At 52.5% G+C, this 13,231-nt stretch overlaps 1 protein-coding gene across 1 annotated transcript in view; it reads left to right on the top strand.

Moving 5' to 3' along the window:
• Positions 1 to 13,231, top strand: part of ADCY2 (adenylate cyclase 2) — a 304,109-nt gene that overhangs the window by 84,363 nt on the left and 206,515 nt on the right. The window contains exon 3 of the mRNA XM_016130145.2: positions 2,617 to 2,778. Coding sequence (XP_015985631.2) covers positions 2,617 to 2,778 — 162 coding nt within the window. The remainder of the gene's footprint in view (positions 1 to 2,616; positions 2,779 to 13,231) is intronic.

Raw genomic sequence — 13,231 nt, 5'->3', positions numbered from 1 at the left:
GGCTCCCTTCTCTTCAGCCTCTGGGCAGAGGCTCATCCGTGGGAATTTCTGTCACTGAAGCGTCCCCATGGTAACGTGGGGACGGCATGAGACTTTTCGGAGCTCGATACCCACACACTGTTTAGATATGCCAAATCCATTTTGCTTTTACACATGGCTCTCTTGGAAGTTGCTTTGGGGGAAAAAAAAAGCTTTAAAAAAATGAGCCCCCCTGGGATTATTTATTAATAAATGAGGAGCATTCTCCTGTGGGACTTGAAACCGCCCTTGACTCTCTTCCGCCCTGTCCGGCCCGTGGAATGCAGCCCGGCCACCAGTAGCTGAGGTCCAGATGTGCTGCCAATCAAATCCCAAACTCAGATGAATGCGACTTGCTTGCTCGACCTTTAGAAATTCCTGCTGTCATCTGCAGAGGAAGGGTTATCGGGAGCCGTGGTGGAGCAGCGAACCTCTGCTCTCCATTTGGCTCTGTAAATGAGACTTCCACAGGCTTCCGTTTCAAAGTTCAGAGTGGTTGCAGAAGTGTCTCCTAATCGAAAGAAAGTCGGAGCTGTTCAAAGTGTAGCCGTGTGAAAGTTATGATCATTTCAAAGAAGTATTAAAGTTTTTTTTATAGTAGAAGAAAAATATGTACTCATCAACGAGAGGTTTTCCTTCGTAACTGATTGTGAATCCTGATATCTGAAAATATTTATTTACTGCCTCTTGTGGGATATAAGGTTTTGCATAAATGCTATGTATAGAAATAAGATCTTAATTGGAAATATTTTCTATGAAATATTTTCTGGGTATGAGAGATTCCAAAGAAAATCGAGTTTCCTAGGAAGCCATGACTACACAACAGTGGTTCTGCTCATTCTTGAAGAAACTTTTTCTGTAGCTCGGTGGTTCTCAGCCAGAGGCGACCTGGCCTCTGGAGGACATTCGGCAGTGCTGGAGGCACGGCCAGCTGTCACACCTCGAGGGGGGCCGTTCTGCAGAAATCCAGGGCTTAGACGCCAGGGACGCCTCTGCGCGTCCTGCAGCGCGGGAAGCTCTTTCCGCCAAGAACTAACCGGCCCCACACGGCAGCAGAGCCGAGGCCGAGATGCTCCGCAGAATCTGCATTTCCTTTTCACTTGTGGCACGTGGCGCGGCTGCCAGGGACCGCAGACGGGCGACGAGCCCGGCGTCCGCCCAGAGCCCCTCTCTCCGCGTCCACGGGGCGTGCAGCCTCTGGCCAGACCCTTCTGGCGGGCACAGACCCTGGCTCCCCGCAGAGGGGACAGCAGGGGCCTCCGCGCCCCTCCTGCTGGGGCCGCACCCGGGATTCGGGATTCGGGGAAGCGACAGGGAGCATGCTGGGAGGGGGCGTCGGCGCTTCCCGGAGCTTCGCTTTTGCTCCTGCGTGAAGAGCCGAGTGGCGAAGCTCCACAGACGCCGCGTCCCCCGCTTGCCCCTTGGCTTATCCTCTTTTGATCCATTTGGATGTTCGTCTGTCTTTGCTCCTTTTGAAATGAAAATGGCCTGTTTTGGTGCCTATCAAACCATTTTCTTTTCCATTCCAAACTTTTCTCTTCGCTGTTTCATATTTTTTTTTCCCCTGAGGTGACTCTCACATAAGACAAATTAACCATTTTAAAGGGAAGAATTTAGTGGCTTTACAATACTGTGCCTCCACCGCCTCTGTCTGCTTCCAAAATGCCTGTCATCGCCCCGAAAGGAAGCCCTGTGCCCATTCGGCAGTTACTTCCCATGTCTCCCTTGTTTGGCTCCTGGGAACCCCCGGTCTTTATAAATGTGCTCATTCTGGATATTTCATACAAACAGAATCCTGTCCCAGCTTTGATAGCACAACATAATGTTTCGAGGCTCATTCACACCACAATGGATATCGGGATGTCATTCCTTTTCATGGCTGAATAGTATTCCGTTGTGTGGACATACTGAGTGCCGTTTACTCCGTCTTTTGTTGGATATTTGCGTTGTTTGCCCCTTTTGCTGTTGTGAATGGTGCCATTTTGGGCATGTGCGTGCATGTATTTGAGTACCGTTTTTAGTTCATTAGGATATACGCTTAGGAATGGAACGGCTGGGTCATGTGGTAGTTCTATGTTTAATTTTTTAAGAAACTGCCAAACTGTATTCACAACGGCTAAACCATCACTAAGCTGTTTTATGTTGTTTATTACACGTCCTCGCCCTCTGGATCTATCTACTTTCACTAACTCCTCCAAGTGGTGCCTGTCCGCCCTTTCCGGGCCTCCAAAACCTGTCCACAGATAAAGGATGCAGACGTGCGCCCTAAAGCTCAGATGCCAAACCCCGAGAGCTGAGGGCCAGCTCTGCGTCCGCACACGGGAAGCGCTCAGATTAACCTAACGTCCGCGGTGACTTGGATGCCACCGCCGGAAATCCCCATATTTTGAACAAGAATATATTTTTTCTCCATCGCAATAGCCGGGTCTTTATCGTAGCCTCGTGGACGCCTCGGCACGCGCTGCCTCGTTCCGTCGCGGTGTTATTTCGTGGCCGGGCGCGGCTCGCACGACGTTCAGCGGGAAGGAGCGGGGGCGGGGGCGGGGCACTGGGGCCGGGCACATCGGTGACCCCGCTGCTCTTCTCGTCTGCCTGCAGGTGTCCTTCTTCCTCTTCGTCGTCTTCGTGGTGTACACCATGCTGCCCTTCAGCATGCGGGACGCCGTCATCGCCAGCACGCTCACCTCATCCTCCCACACCATCGTGCTGAGCGTCTGCCTGTCTGCAACGCCCGGGGCCAAGGAGCACCTGGTCTGGCAGGTGGGTGACTCCACGTCCCTCTGGGGTGTGCGAGGTGCCACGCGCCTGCTCGGGGTGCGACTGCGGGTGCCTCGGGGTGTGACTGCGAGTTCTGCCCTCGGACCTTGAGGCCGAGCGTTGCGAACGGGTCGCCAGCCACACGGCCGCCCCCACCCCCGTCGGCGGGGTCGACGGTCCCTTAGCAGCGTGAAGGCTGGAAATTGCAGTTGCATTTTGCTGATTGCTGAGTGGCGGTGTGATTTCGATGGCTGAAAGCTTGTTCTCATTATACATTATAATTTAGCGCTCTTATTTTTAGAGCGAATAAGTTATACAATTAAATTCATAATTCTTCCCCACCTCTCTTTACTTCGATATCCGAACCCCCCTCTTGACAGAGGACAAAAGATTTCTCCATTTTTAATCTTCTGGCAGGTCCACGGATATTTTTTAAAAAATTATTTAAAATGCTCTGACAGCAAATTTGGCTTTTCTAATAAATGGCATTTCAAGGAAGCCATCCCATTTAATTAGTTAAAAGCATTTGAAACACGGTTTGATTTCCTGTTACGTGCATCTGTAAACATGAAGGTCAGGGGTTTGGAGTTATTCCTAACAGCTCCTTTGTGACTTGTAGAAAACGTGTTTTATTTCGCTCTGTCGAAATCAAATGTAAGCAGCGTGGCCATGCTGTAAACTACAGCGGGGCCAAGAGAAACAGCGACAAGCCGCATGGCCCCCAAATAGGGGAATTCGCACGGGGGTCGCCCGAGCCCGGCGGGGCCCGAGGGCTTTGTCGTGTGCTCAGGGGGGCGCTGTAGCCGGAAACGTGAGGTGGACCAGCAGGCCGACCCGTGGGTCTGTAGCGATGTCTCTCGGTTGGGAAGCCGTCCAGGGGCCGCTTTGCTCAGCATCCCTCTCCCCGCCCTGAGAGCGCAGCATCCTCCGAGAGCAGCCGCGCGGCCTGCGTTTGCGAGCCGTCTTCCTGGGCTCCGCGCACCTGCGGAGCCCGCGGCCCTGATTTGCCCACCGGGCTCCAGTTTTGCTTCGACTGGTTTGGGTGTTGCTAAGGAGCGTCCACTCCCAGGAAGCAGGGGAAAGCCGCGTTTTTAAGTCCATGCGTCCCCTGAGACACACACTGGCGACCTGCGCACCCAGATACAGATGGGGGCTGGTAGCTGATCAAAAGAGAGAATGAAGGCGCGTGTTTTATTAAAGGGAGAAACCGTCGAGGGAGGCCCGGGAAGAGGCGGGAGGGACGTCAGCTTCCACATGGGCTCCGGCCCAGCGTTTGCCTCCTTTGCCCACCTTCAGGATGCATATGGGGCATTTCTCTTTCCACGGCCCTTATTGGGGCCATGAAGTTCAGCCTGAGGTGACCTCATGCAGGGCCGGGGGGTGGCTGTGTTCCTGCCGCTGGGCACTGTGATAGTCACTGCAGGAAAGTCCTCACACGGCAACGTGTCCGCCGGCGGCCCGTGCCTTCTTAGTTTGGATCCCCCTCGAATACATTTCTTGAACATTCCGTACCATCCCTTCTGCCCCCTCATGAATCAATAAAGTGTCTGCTGGGTCAGCTGTAATAGAAAAATATCTGGGAGGTGAGGATTATAAGACCTGCCTGTAAGGATCAAATGGGATTTAAAAAAAAAAAAATTAAGAGCTTTGCAAAGAATGTGGCATATTCTTGGTCATCAAGTACTGTATTGAGTTTTTATTTAAGCGCTTTTATTTTCTTTCATGGGTAAAAAGAATTGGGGGAAAGAATGTAATCTTAAATTTTTATTTACTCAATTTTCAAAACCAACAAAGAAAAAGACTTATCGGAGGATGGCCAGAGAGAGGATAATCCCGGAATAGCAAGAAGAACAAAATTCTTCATTTCGTAGTGTTTTATATAAGAACAGCATTGAAAGGACCAGGAAGACATAAGGTTGGGTTTTCCATCCCTTCAGAAATAATTTTACAAGGGATTGCAACAGTAGGACAGGCGCAGTAAGCCAGCGGATTTAAAACGGAAGGTTCCTAGGTAAACATCAAAATAATGAAGAAAGGAGCTGGAGCCATAACCTAAAAATAACACCGATTTCTGATGCGAGAAAAATGCTCGGTGGATTTCTTTCGATATAAAGCGGGTATAAGTCAGGATGCGACAGACTACATGGTAACATTGTCACGGTGTAACTGTTTAAAGCAACACTATTTAAAGTGAGGGGTCTCGGCTGGTAGAAAGCTGTCACTCGTCCATCCGCGATGGTTGCTATCACCCTGTCTTCTCAGCCATCCAAGAAAGAGTGCATTTTGTTTAGCGTGGATCCATATTAAGAATTTTTTTGTTTCATTTTATATTGAATGTTGGCGATCCATCAACAGCACGTGGTACTTGTCTGTTAACCAAATAACTGGCTTGGCAAGAAACCCCAGGGTCGGTGCGTGTCGAGTGCCAGAGTTCACCGTTCTCGGGAATGTGTTTGACCTGCGTTCTCAGTGAGTTCTGCCGCCTAGTCGAGGAAATCGAGCTCGTGGTTCACAGTTACGGATGCCCCTTCCTAGCACGTTTAAACAAAAGCATACTCCTTAATACGTTTTTGCTTTCATTGCGAAATGATCACAGACCTGCCAATGAGTCGCAGATTCAGGTGCAGAGACTTTTTTGCGTCTAAGCCGCTTCAAGGCCAGCTGCCCATCCGATGCGCCATCGGCCGGATGCGTGAGTGCGTTGCCTTCAGTCCGGTTCTCCTGCACGGCCGTAAGGAAACTGCGGAGCCCGGGACGCTCGCGCTGCGGCCTGCTGCTCCGGGAGCTGCGACCCTCCCGCCCCGTGACCTCTGGCCTCCCTGCCCCGTGACCTGCGGCCTCCCCGCCCCACGAGCCATGGCCCACCTGCCCCGCGACCTGCGGCCTCCCCACCCCGCGAGCCGCGGCCTCCCTGCCCCACGACCTGCGGCCACCCCGCCCCGCGAGCTGCGGCCCCCCCCACCCCGCGAGCTCCTCCGGCCGTGCGCCAACGTCCTTCCCGGCAGGAGGGCGCGGACCGGAGCCAGAGCCCTGCTCGCGCCGCAGCGTGGGCGTCCTGGATCTCTTGCGGTCGGGACAGGTTCCTTAGTCTTCCTTCGGCTTCTGTGACCATAGCACTTTCGAAGGTTGCGGGCCAGCTGCTTGGCGCACGTCCTTCAGTCCGGGCGTTTGACGCTCGCCCCTGAAGCAGCTGAGGTTCCGCCCGCCCCGCGGGAGCCGCCGCCCAGAGGGCGGGTCGTGACCCCGCTGCGCCTCGCCACCCCGCGGTCGTCGGCAGGAGGTGCTGGCCGCTGGGCATTTCCACTTCGCAATCACTCTTTCCCTCTTTCTAATTAGTGCATGTTTGTGCGGAGCTACTTGGAGACTAAGCAAACACGCTGTTTCATTCCTTTATTTATAGCCACACAGTCTTGTGTTTTCTATTCTATTCTGTAGAGTATAAACCATTGCTCACTGTTTACTTTGCTGCCCATATGGCCTCGGATCCGTCCAGTGGGCACCCTTTGAGCTGGCTTCAGGATCCTTTCGATACGGCCCGTTCTCACTTGGTGGCACCACAAGACGGTGCAGGTTCGTCCTGCACCTGCCTCGCCTCAACCCGAAAGTCAAACCCTCTCCAAGCGCCAAACCCTCTCCAAACCCTCCGTGGTTCCTTTCCTGAAGATTGGCATCTAGAAGCAAGATCTGGGCTTTGTGTGTTGCCATTGGGGCGTCAGAACCCCCAAAGCAAGGCCCACGCATGCACACACACCGGCGTGTGTGCATGTGTGTGTGTCCGTGTACACACACTTATTTTTAAACTCAAGACTTCACGCTAATATTTTCATTCCCAGCTCACCGTAGATTTCTTGCCAGTTTTCTCCCTTTGTGTTATGGCTCCCTTGACCAATATTAGAAAAAATAATTAGCCCCTCGACCCTTAGCGTGTTGGCTTATTTGATGAATCCCTGTTCGGAACCCGTCTCCGATCCCATTTGCCATCCGCTCCGTTTGCGCGGCGCCTTCCCCTCCCCCCAGCCGCACCCCCTTCCTCCTCAGGCTGTGCCGCCTCCTCCGAGTGAGCGTGCCCCTCCCCCAGCACGGGGGGCTTCTCTCCCCTGAGCTTGACTTTCTCCTCTGTAGACGCTCCTGCCACCCAGCCCGGCTTTGTCGCTTTGGGAGAGTTCGGCTTCCCCTGAATTTGTGGGTGCGGATGCTTCCTTGCCGTGCCGAGGGCCGGGCGCTGAGTTCTTCGGGAGGGAGGGGCAGGGGCCGAGGCGGGGGGGGGGGGGGGGGGGGGGGAGGATGGGCGAGGAGGAGGAGGAGGAGGAGGAGGAGGAGGAGCACACTGGGAGCAGAGTGCCTTGCGGAGGAGAGAGGGGTTCTTTCCAGCTCCGCTCTGTGATGGGCTCCCTTCTTCTCCTTCTCTGTCTTTGTTTTCCTAACCGGATTCCAAAGAAAAGACGCCCTGGAGTCTCAGACTATTGAGGGGATCTGGAATCTTTTAGCAGCACAGGGGAAGAGAGATTGAAGTATCAGGAAACGTAAAGGAAGGCAGTTTTGTATTGTCTGGATTCAAATACTTTATTTATCATAATTTTAGCAGAGGCGCGCATACCCCTCAGTAGTCCACGATTAACTAGGAAATGCATTTACTCGCGTTAGTAGCATGACATGCACTGGACCGAGAGGGACAAGGAGTCTCTGCTGCTCGCGAAGGTATCAAAGCGAAGGGAAACCGGGTCCAGGGGAGCACGACGAAGCCTCGCCCCTCCGCCCTGGCGGCTGCCCCCACGCCCGTGTGTGTCCTTGGGGGCGGCGGTTATGCGGCCCGCAGGAAAGACTGGGAACCGGGCCGGGGTCTGGCCTCCCGGCCAGAGGCAGCGGCCCGCGGTCAGCGTCTCGGTCCCGACTGCGGCGTGTGCGTCCTCACGGGTCCGGCTGGTCCGTCCTCCGCGTGCGTGACTGCCGTCGGTGAGCGCGGCCGTCAGCGGGGTGCGGGGGCGTCCCCAAGGAACTCCCCCACGTGCCTGTTCGTACGTCACAGTCGCGTTTTGTTTTTTTTTTGAAATAGACGTTCCCGTCTTCCTTTTTCACTTTCTTGGCATTTACAGCACGTTCCGAATTTTCATTTCGGATATCTTTTATTTTCCCACGAGAGAGGGAGGAATTGGACTATAGATTTACTGAAGTAAGCAAGTTATAGGAGAATCCGTATTTATTAAAGAAGATGAGCTACAGGGCGCTTATTGATTTTCTAGCAGGATTACTCATATTTTACAGATATTTTATAGGGCTCCTTTCCACAGCAGATGCTTTTCATATCTTTCAGTTGTGATGTAATTTGAACATTTTTAGGTTGGACCGAAAGTAGAAAATATGGCCCGCCGTCCATGGCAGGCGTATCATCGGTAGTAATGCCGGCTCGTTACATAACTCGTTCTTTTTCGGTATAATTCAGGAACTGTCCATCGGAGTCTGGAGTTAAATTGCATTTAGGATCTAATCTGAGAAGCTCAAGGGAAACACAGCAGGCCGCCGGCCGCCCGCTTTCTGGCCGCGGGAGATACTAATGGCCAGGAATCCGGACCGCTCCGCCTGCCGCTTTGTCTTTAGAAAAGCACAGGATATCGATATGTTCCACAAGGCGGAGAAAAAGGAGACTGGACCTCTGTTCGCTTCGGGCGGCAGCCGGCTATCGGTTACGACCCATGTCCTATTTTAGCAAACTCGTCGATCTGCTCTGCGGACGCCGCGATTCGGAAGGAGTAGGAAGAAGCACGGAGAAGAGGTAAACAGAGGAACAGGCCTCACGCGGCCGCGTCCCAAAGCAAATCCGAATGCACCCCGCAGTCCTGCTCGCCTCTCTCCTTCCTTATCCTTGCCCGACCCGACAGAAACCCCTTCCTCCTCTACATGGCAGGAGTTTGTACCATCGTCCCACCAGAGAGCGTTCGGTCAGGCAAGAGAAGAACGAAAAACATTGAAACTTTCTCGCAGGGCGTCAGATCACCTTAAACATGATCTGGCGGCTTCTGGAATGAAATACGAGAATGTTCGAGGCAGAGGACTTCCGTGTCGGTAACTCACGATTTACCTTAAGGCTGGAACGGGACTTAGGTTTATTTTCCAACATGCGTGAGGCTGTTTTGGGGAGAGGATAGAAGGATCAGAGGTCAGGAGAAGCTCGATCGGATCACGAGTTTTGGACTGGAAATTCAATCAAAGGAGCGTGAAAAAGGATTTCTTGAAAAATGAGAAGCGGCAGCCCATCACCTACTGGCCGCCTCGGTCCCATGCCCGAATCCGTCATCCGAACGCTGCGCCCCCTGTCTGTTCAAAGCGATGGATTCGTGCCTGCCCCAGTGTGTTAGTGCAGACCGACTAAATGTGCCGTTCGTTTGGGCCCAGTGGGGAACAGCTCTGATGGGCCGTTTCAGCTCCGGAGCTTCCGCGGTTTGGTCCGACGCCGTCAGGTCCGCGTCGCAGCTCAGCCTCCACTCTGCCCGGCCCGGCTTCCTCCCCTCCCCACGGGCGTCGAGCCGAAGAGCGTGGCAGAATCAACGATGAGCTGTGTTTCGGAATACGCTTCCTGGAGAGCCCGACTGCCACGTCGCGTGGCCACGGACGACTTCTCGGGCTTAGTCGGGTTCCTCCTCTGTGAAGGGCCACACCGGCACCCTCGGTAGATGCTGGCCTCGGTGCTGACTCAGCGAACTCTCCCGCAGGGGCACCTGTTCTCCGCCCGGGGCCGAGCCCCAGCCCTCGACAAACAGCAGGCAGCAGCAGTCACGTGTTTACCGGATGCAAAGGAGCTGAGAGAAGTGGGCCATGGAGATACTTTGGGGTCTAGGTTGCTGACGGAAGTCTGCGTGGCCCCAGGAGTGGACTAGGGCCAGCGCAGGAAGTGTGAGACCCTCAGGGCCCAGGGCCGGCGTGTCGGCCGTCTTGCCGCGTGTCCTACCCAGACCGAAGGCAGTGAGCTTCATCCTCGTGAGGGGCTAGAAGCGCCCCCTCCACGAACGAATGAGTAGGGTTTGGAGGTTTTGCTAATCCCTGAGGATCCGAGCTCCTGTGGTTAATGGAAACCCTTGAGAACAACCTATCCCTCGCGTAATGAGGAGAAACGAAAAAGGAGACATTTCTGGGGCCGCCCGACAGCAGGGTGCCTTGGGCTTCTGTGCCGCCGTCTGTGTGGAGAGGCGTGTCCCTGGAGAAGCCTGCTGCCGTTCCGCGTCCCGCTGCGGCTGCGTATTTCCCCGCGCTTGAACCGGCCGCTCGGCGGGGTGACTCCGACCGCCCCGTGTCCCGGTTTCGTGGTCTTCGAGACCTGCACCTGCACGGCTTCGTCACTCCGCGCCGCTGGTACCCGGCCGAGATGCCGTGCTGGTCTCCCGGGGCCGACGTAACAAAGTGCCACGGACGTGGACGCTTAAAACGGCAGCAGCTCCTAGCCCGTGGAGATCAAGGCCAAGGCGCTGGCGGAGCTGGGTCCCCTGGGGCTCTGGGGGAGAGTGCGTTCGTGCCTCTCTCCGGGCGTCCGGTTTTGCCAGCGCTCCTTGGCCTCCCCTGGCTTGGGGCTTCGGGACTCCAGCGTCAGCCACCGTCTCTGTGTGGCCTTCTGTTTTTTGTGTCTCTGGATGTAGTCAAGGATGTCGCTATGAGATCCTCCTGGATTCAGCGTGGCCCTGAAAACAATGGCCGGTGTCCTTGTAAGAGATGGAGGGGAGAAGGTGCAGAGAGCCTTATCCCCATAAAGGTCACCTTCTCAGGCTCCCTGTGGACATAACCTTCAGGGGCTTCTGTTCGACGCACCGCGGGTACAAACGCCCACAGCTGACTGCAGCGGCACCCCCTGCCTCTGTGGGTCACTGCGGTCCGTCCACGAATTCTCATGGCCAGAGTCTGGGGGCTCCCCTCCTCCATGGCACACACACAGGAAGACACCTCCTTGGAAGATATTTATGGAAATACAAATATAGGAAAATAAAGCAAGACAAGAACTTCGACTGCGGAAACATGGGAATCCCATCCTTGTTAAACAAAACACATCCCGTAGGGAAGTAGCCGTCTGTTCCTGCTTTAATGTCTTCTTTCTTTCTTTAAAGAATGGATCTTGAACTCCATCAAAAGACCTCATTTCTATCATCCATGGGCAAGACGGCATGGTTTCTCCCCTTTTGTAGTACCGAATGGTTCTTGAATCTCTGGAATTAATTCAGGAGGCCGTGTTATATTTGTCTCTAATTTGCAGCCTCGATATTTTTTTCTTTCATTTTTTAAAATTAAATTGATCGGGGTGACGTCGGTTCATAAAACGACATGGGTTTCAAGCATACGATTGAATCACACGTCATATGTATACTGAATAGGGTGTTCACCACCCAAAGTCACACCGCCTTCCGTCACCGGGCGTTTGACCCCTTCACCCGCATCTGCCGCCCCCTCTCCCCGTCCTCCCGGTAACCGCTGCACTGCTGTCTGTGTCTACGAGTTTTTGTTTGTTTGTTTGTCCTGTTCACTGGTTGCTCTCAGTTTTTATATGCCGCATGCACGTGGAATTGTATGGTTCTCAGCTTTCTCTGTCCGACTCATTGATTTGGCTCAGCACAAGAAACTCGAGATCCTCTCGCCAATAACTCATGCGGGGTTTTGCCTCTGTTCCGATGGTGGCGAGAGCAGACGGGCAGAGCCGGCCGAGGGCCGCAGGTCGTCTGAGAGTCCCCTCGGGTGTGCGCGCCTGTCACCCCGAATGTCCGCGCAGGCTGGGTTCGATTCGATGCCGTTCCTTGTTTGTCCCGTGAAAATCATTCCTTTTGTAATTTACTTCCTCTTCTGAAGTTTGTTTTTCTCGGAGATTTTCTCATGGTGTCAAGTGTGTTCCCTGGCATTGAGTAATTTCTTTTCGTGGTTCTAATTACCCTGAACTTTCGGTTTACTTCTCCCCGGGTGCTTTCTTATTCTTGAAATTTGTCCTTTCTCTATCAATTCCTGATTCAACTAGCTAATCTTTTCTTTATTTTCCTTTTTTTCTCCACAGAAGGACTGTTGGATATATTTATTTCTTATTGATTTTGTTTTATTATTTCAGTTTTTAAATTAATTTTCTTACATTGTTTCCTGTGTTTGTTTGTTTGTTATTCTTTTTTATTTCTAACTTCTAGAGTCAGATACTCAATCCACTTATTCTTTTTTCTTGTTTCTTTATATAAGTACCAAAGGCTGTACGTTTTCCTCTGAAAACTGCTTTAGCTCTATGCATTATATGTGTTCATCATCATTACCTTTTAGATAATTTTCTGATTTGGTTTGAATTTCTCTTTTTGACACAAGATAGATTTTTTTGTCATTGTTTTATTTTTAGGTGATTTTAAATTTTTTCTGTTATTAGTGTTTTTTAGAGATTAGAGAATTGTCTATATTCTTTCTGCTTTTTGTAACTCATCAAGGTCATTGTTTGGCAATCAAAGGCCAGCCCTGATTTTTGGTCTTCCTTACGGCAGAATTAAGCGTTTTGCCTAGGTGCCCAATAGACTCCTTTACTTCTGAAGTCCAGGATTTTACTAAAAGATTTGCTCTTCTATTAATACTTTGGGCTTAGTATTTTTTAAAAAATTTTCCAGAATGCCCTTTTAATGTGAACTATATGCTACGACTAGTAGTAGTCAATTATCACATCATTAGCCTTAGGACTCACCGAGCTCTCGTGGGGTGGGGTGGTGAATCTCTCTACTAAATGACAGTCAGGAAGCGATATTTCTGCAGAGCCAGTGCAGATGTTGAGAGGACCTGATGCCACCAAGTGTGACTGCTTCCTGCAACACACCCGGCGAAGTTCTTCCCTCTGGAGCCCAGCCCCCTGACATCCTGAGCCCAGGAGGGCTTCCACCAACATTCCCTCGGTTGCAGAGCAGGGACTTGCTGTTCGTAGGTCTGGGTGGGCCCCTCGCCTTGGAGGGGTGCCTCTCCGCTTCCTTCCTGACGTCTGTGGCCGCCTCTGAGAGGGACCCGTGCAGGGCCCGTTCTCGGCTTGCTGCCTCTGGGCTCTGCTCGTGTTGGGCGGGCCTCGCATCCACTTCGGAGCGTGTAGGTTCTAGTGATCTTCTATTCTGTTGAAAATATAAATTACATGTGCAGCTCTCATGCTGTTTGGTGTTCTGGATAATTTCTAGGTAAAAAAAAAAAAAGTGTTACTTTTGTATGTCAAACTGAGAAGATGCATTCTTTAACCTTTATTTTGGTTTCTTAAAATTTCACCTTCTATACCACGTCTGATCTTTGACTTCTAGGTCAAGATATTGAGCAGGAAGGGAAGAGGGAAGGAACAGGTAAAGACTGAATAAAGGTTTATGACATGGGTCGGCGTGCTAGGAGCTCAGGCTCACGTTCCGTAGGCAGAGTGGCTCGTTCAGCAGGCATTGGCTTTCTCACAGTTCCGGAAGAGTGAGATCAGGGGGCCAGGCAGCCAGGTGCGGGT

Source organism: Rousettus aegyptiacus, unplaced genomic scaffold (assembly GCF_014176215.1).
Source record: "Rousettus aegyptiacus isolate mRouAeg1 unplaced genomic scaffold, mRouAeg1.p scaffold_m13_p_8, whole genome shotgun sequence".
NCBI classification, from domain to species: Eukaryota; Metazoa; Chordata; class Mammalia; order Chiroptera; family Pteropodidae; genus Rousettus; species Rousettus aegyptiacus.
The sequence above is the reverse complement of the archived record's forward strand: the minus strand, read 5'-3'. Positions and strand labels throughout refer to the sequence as shown.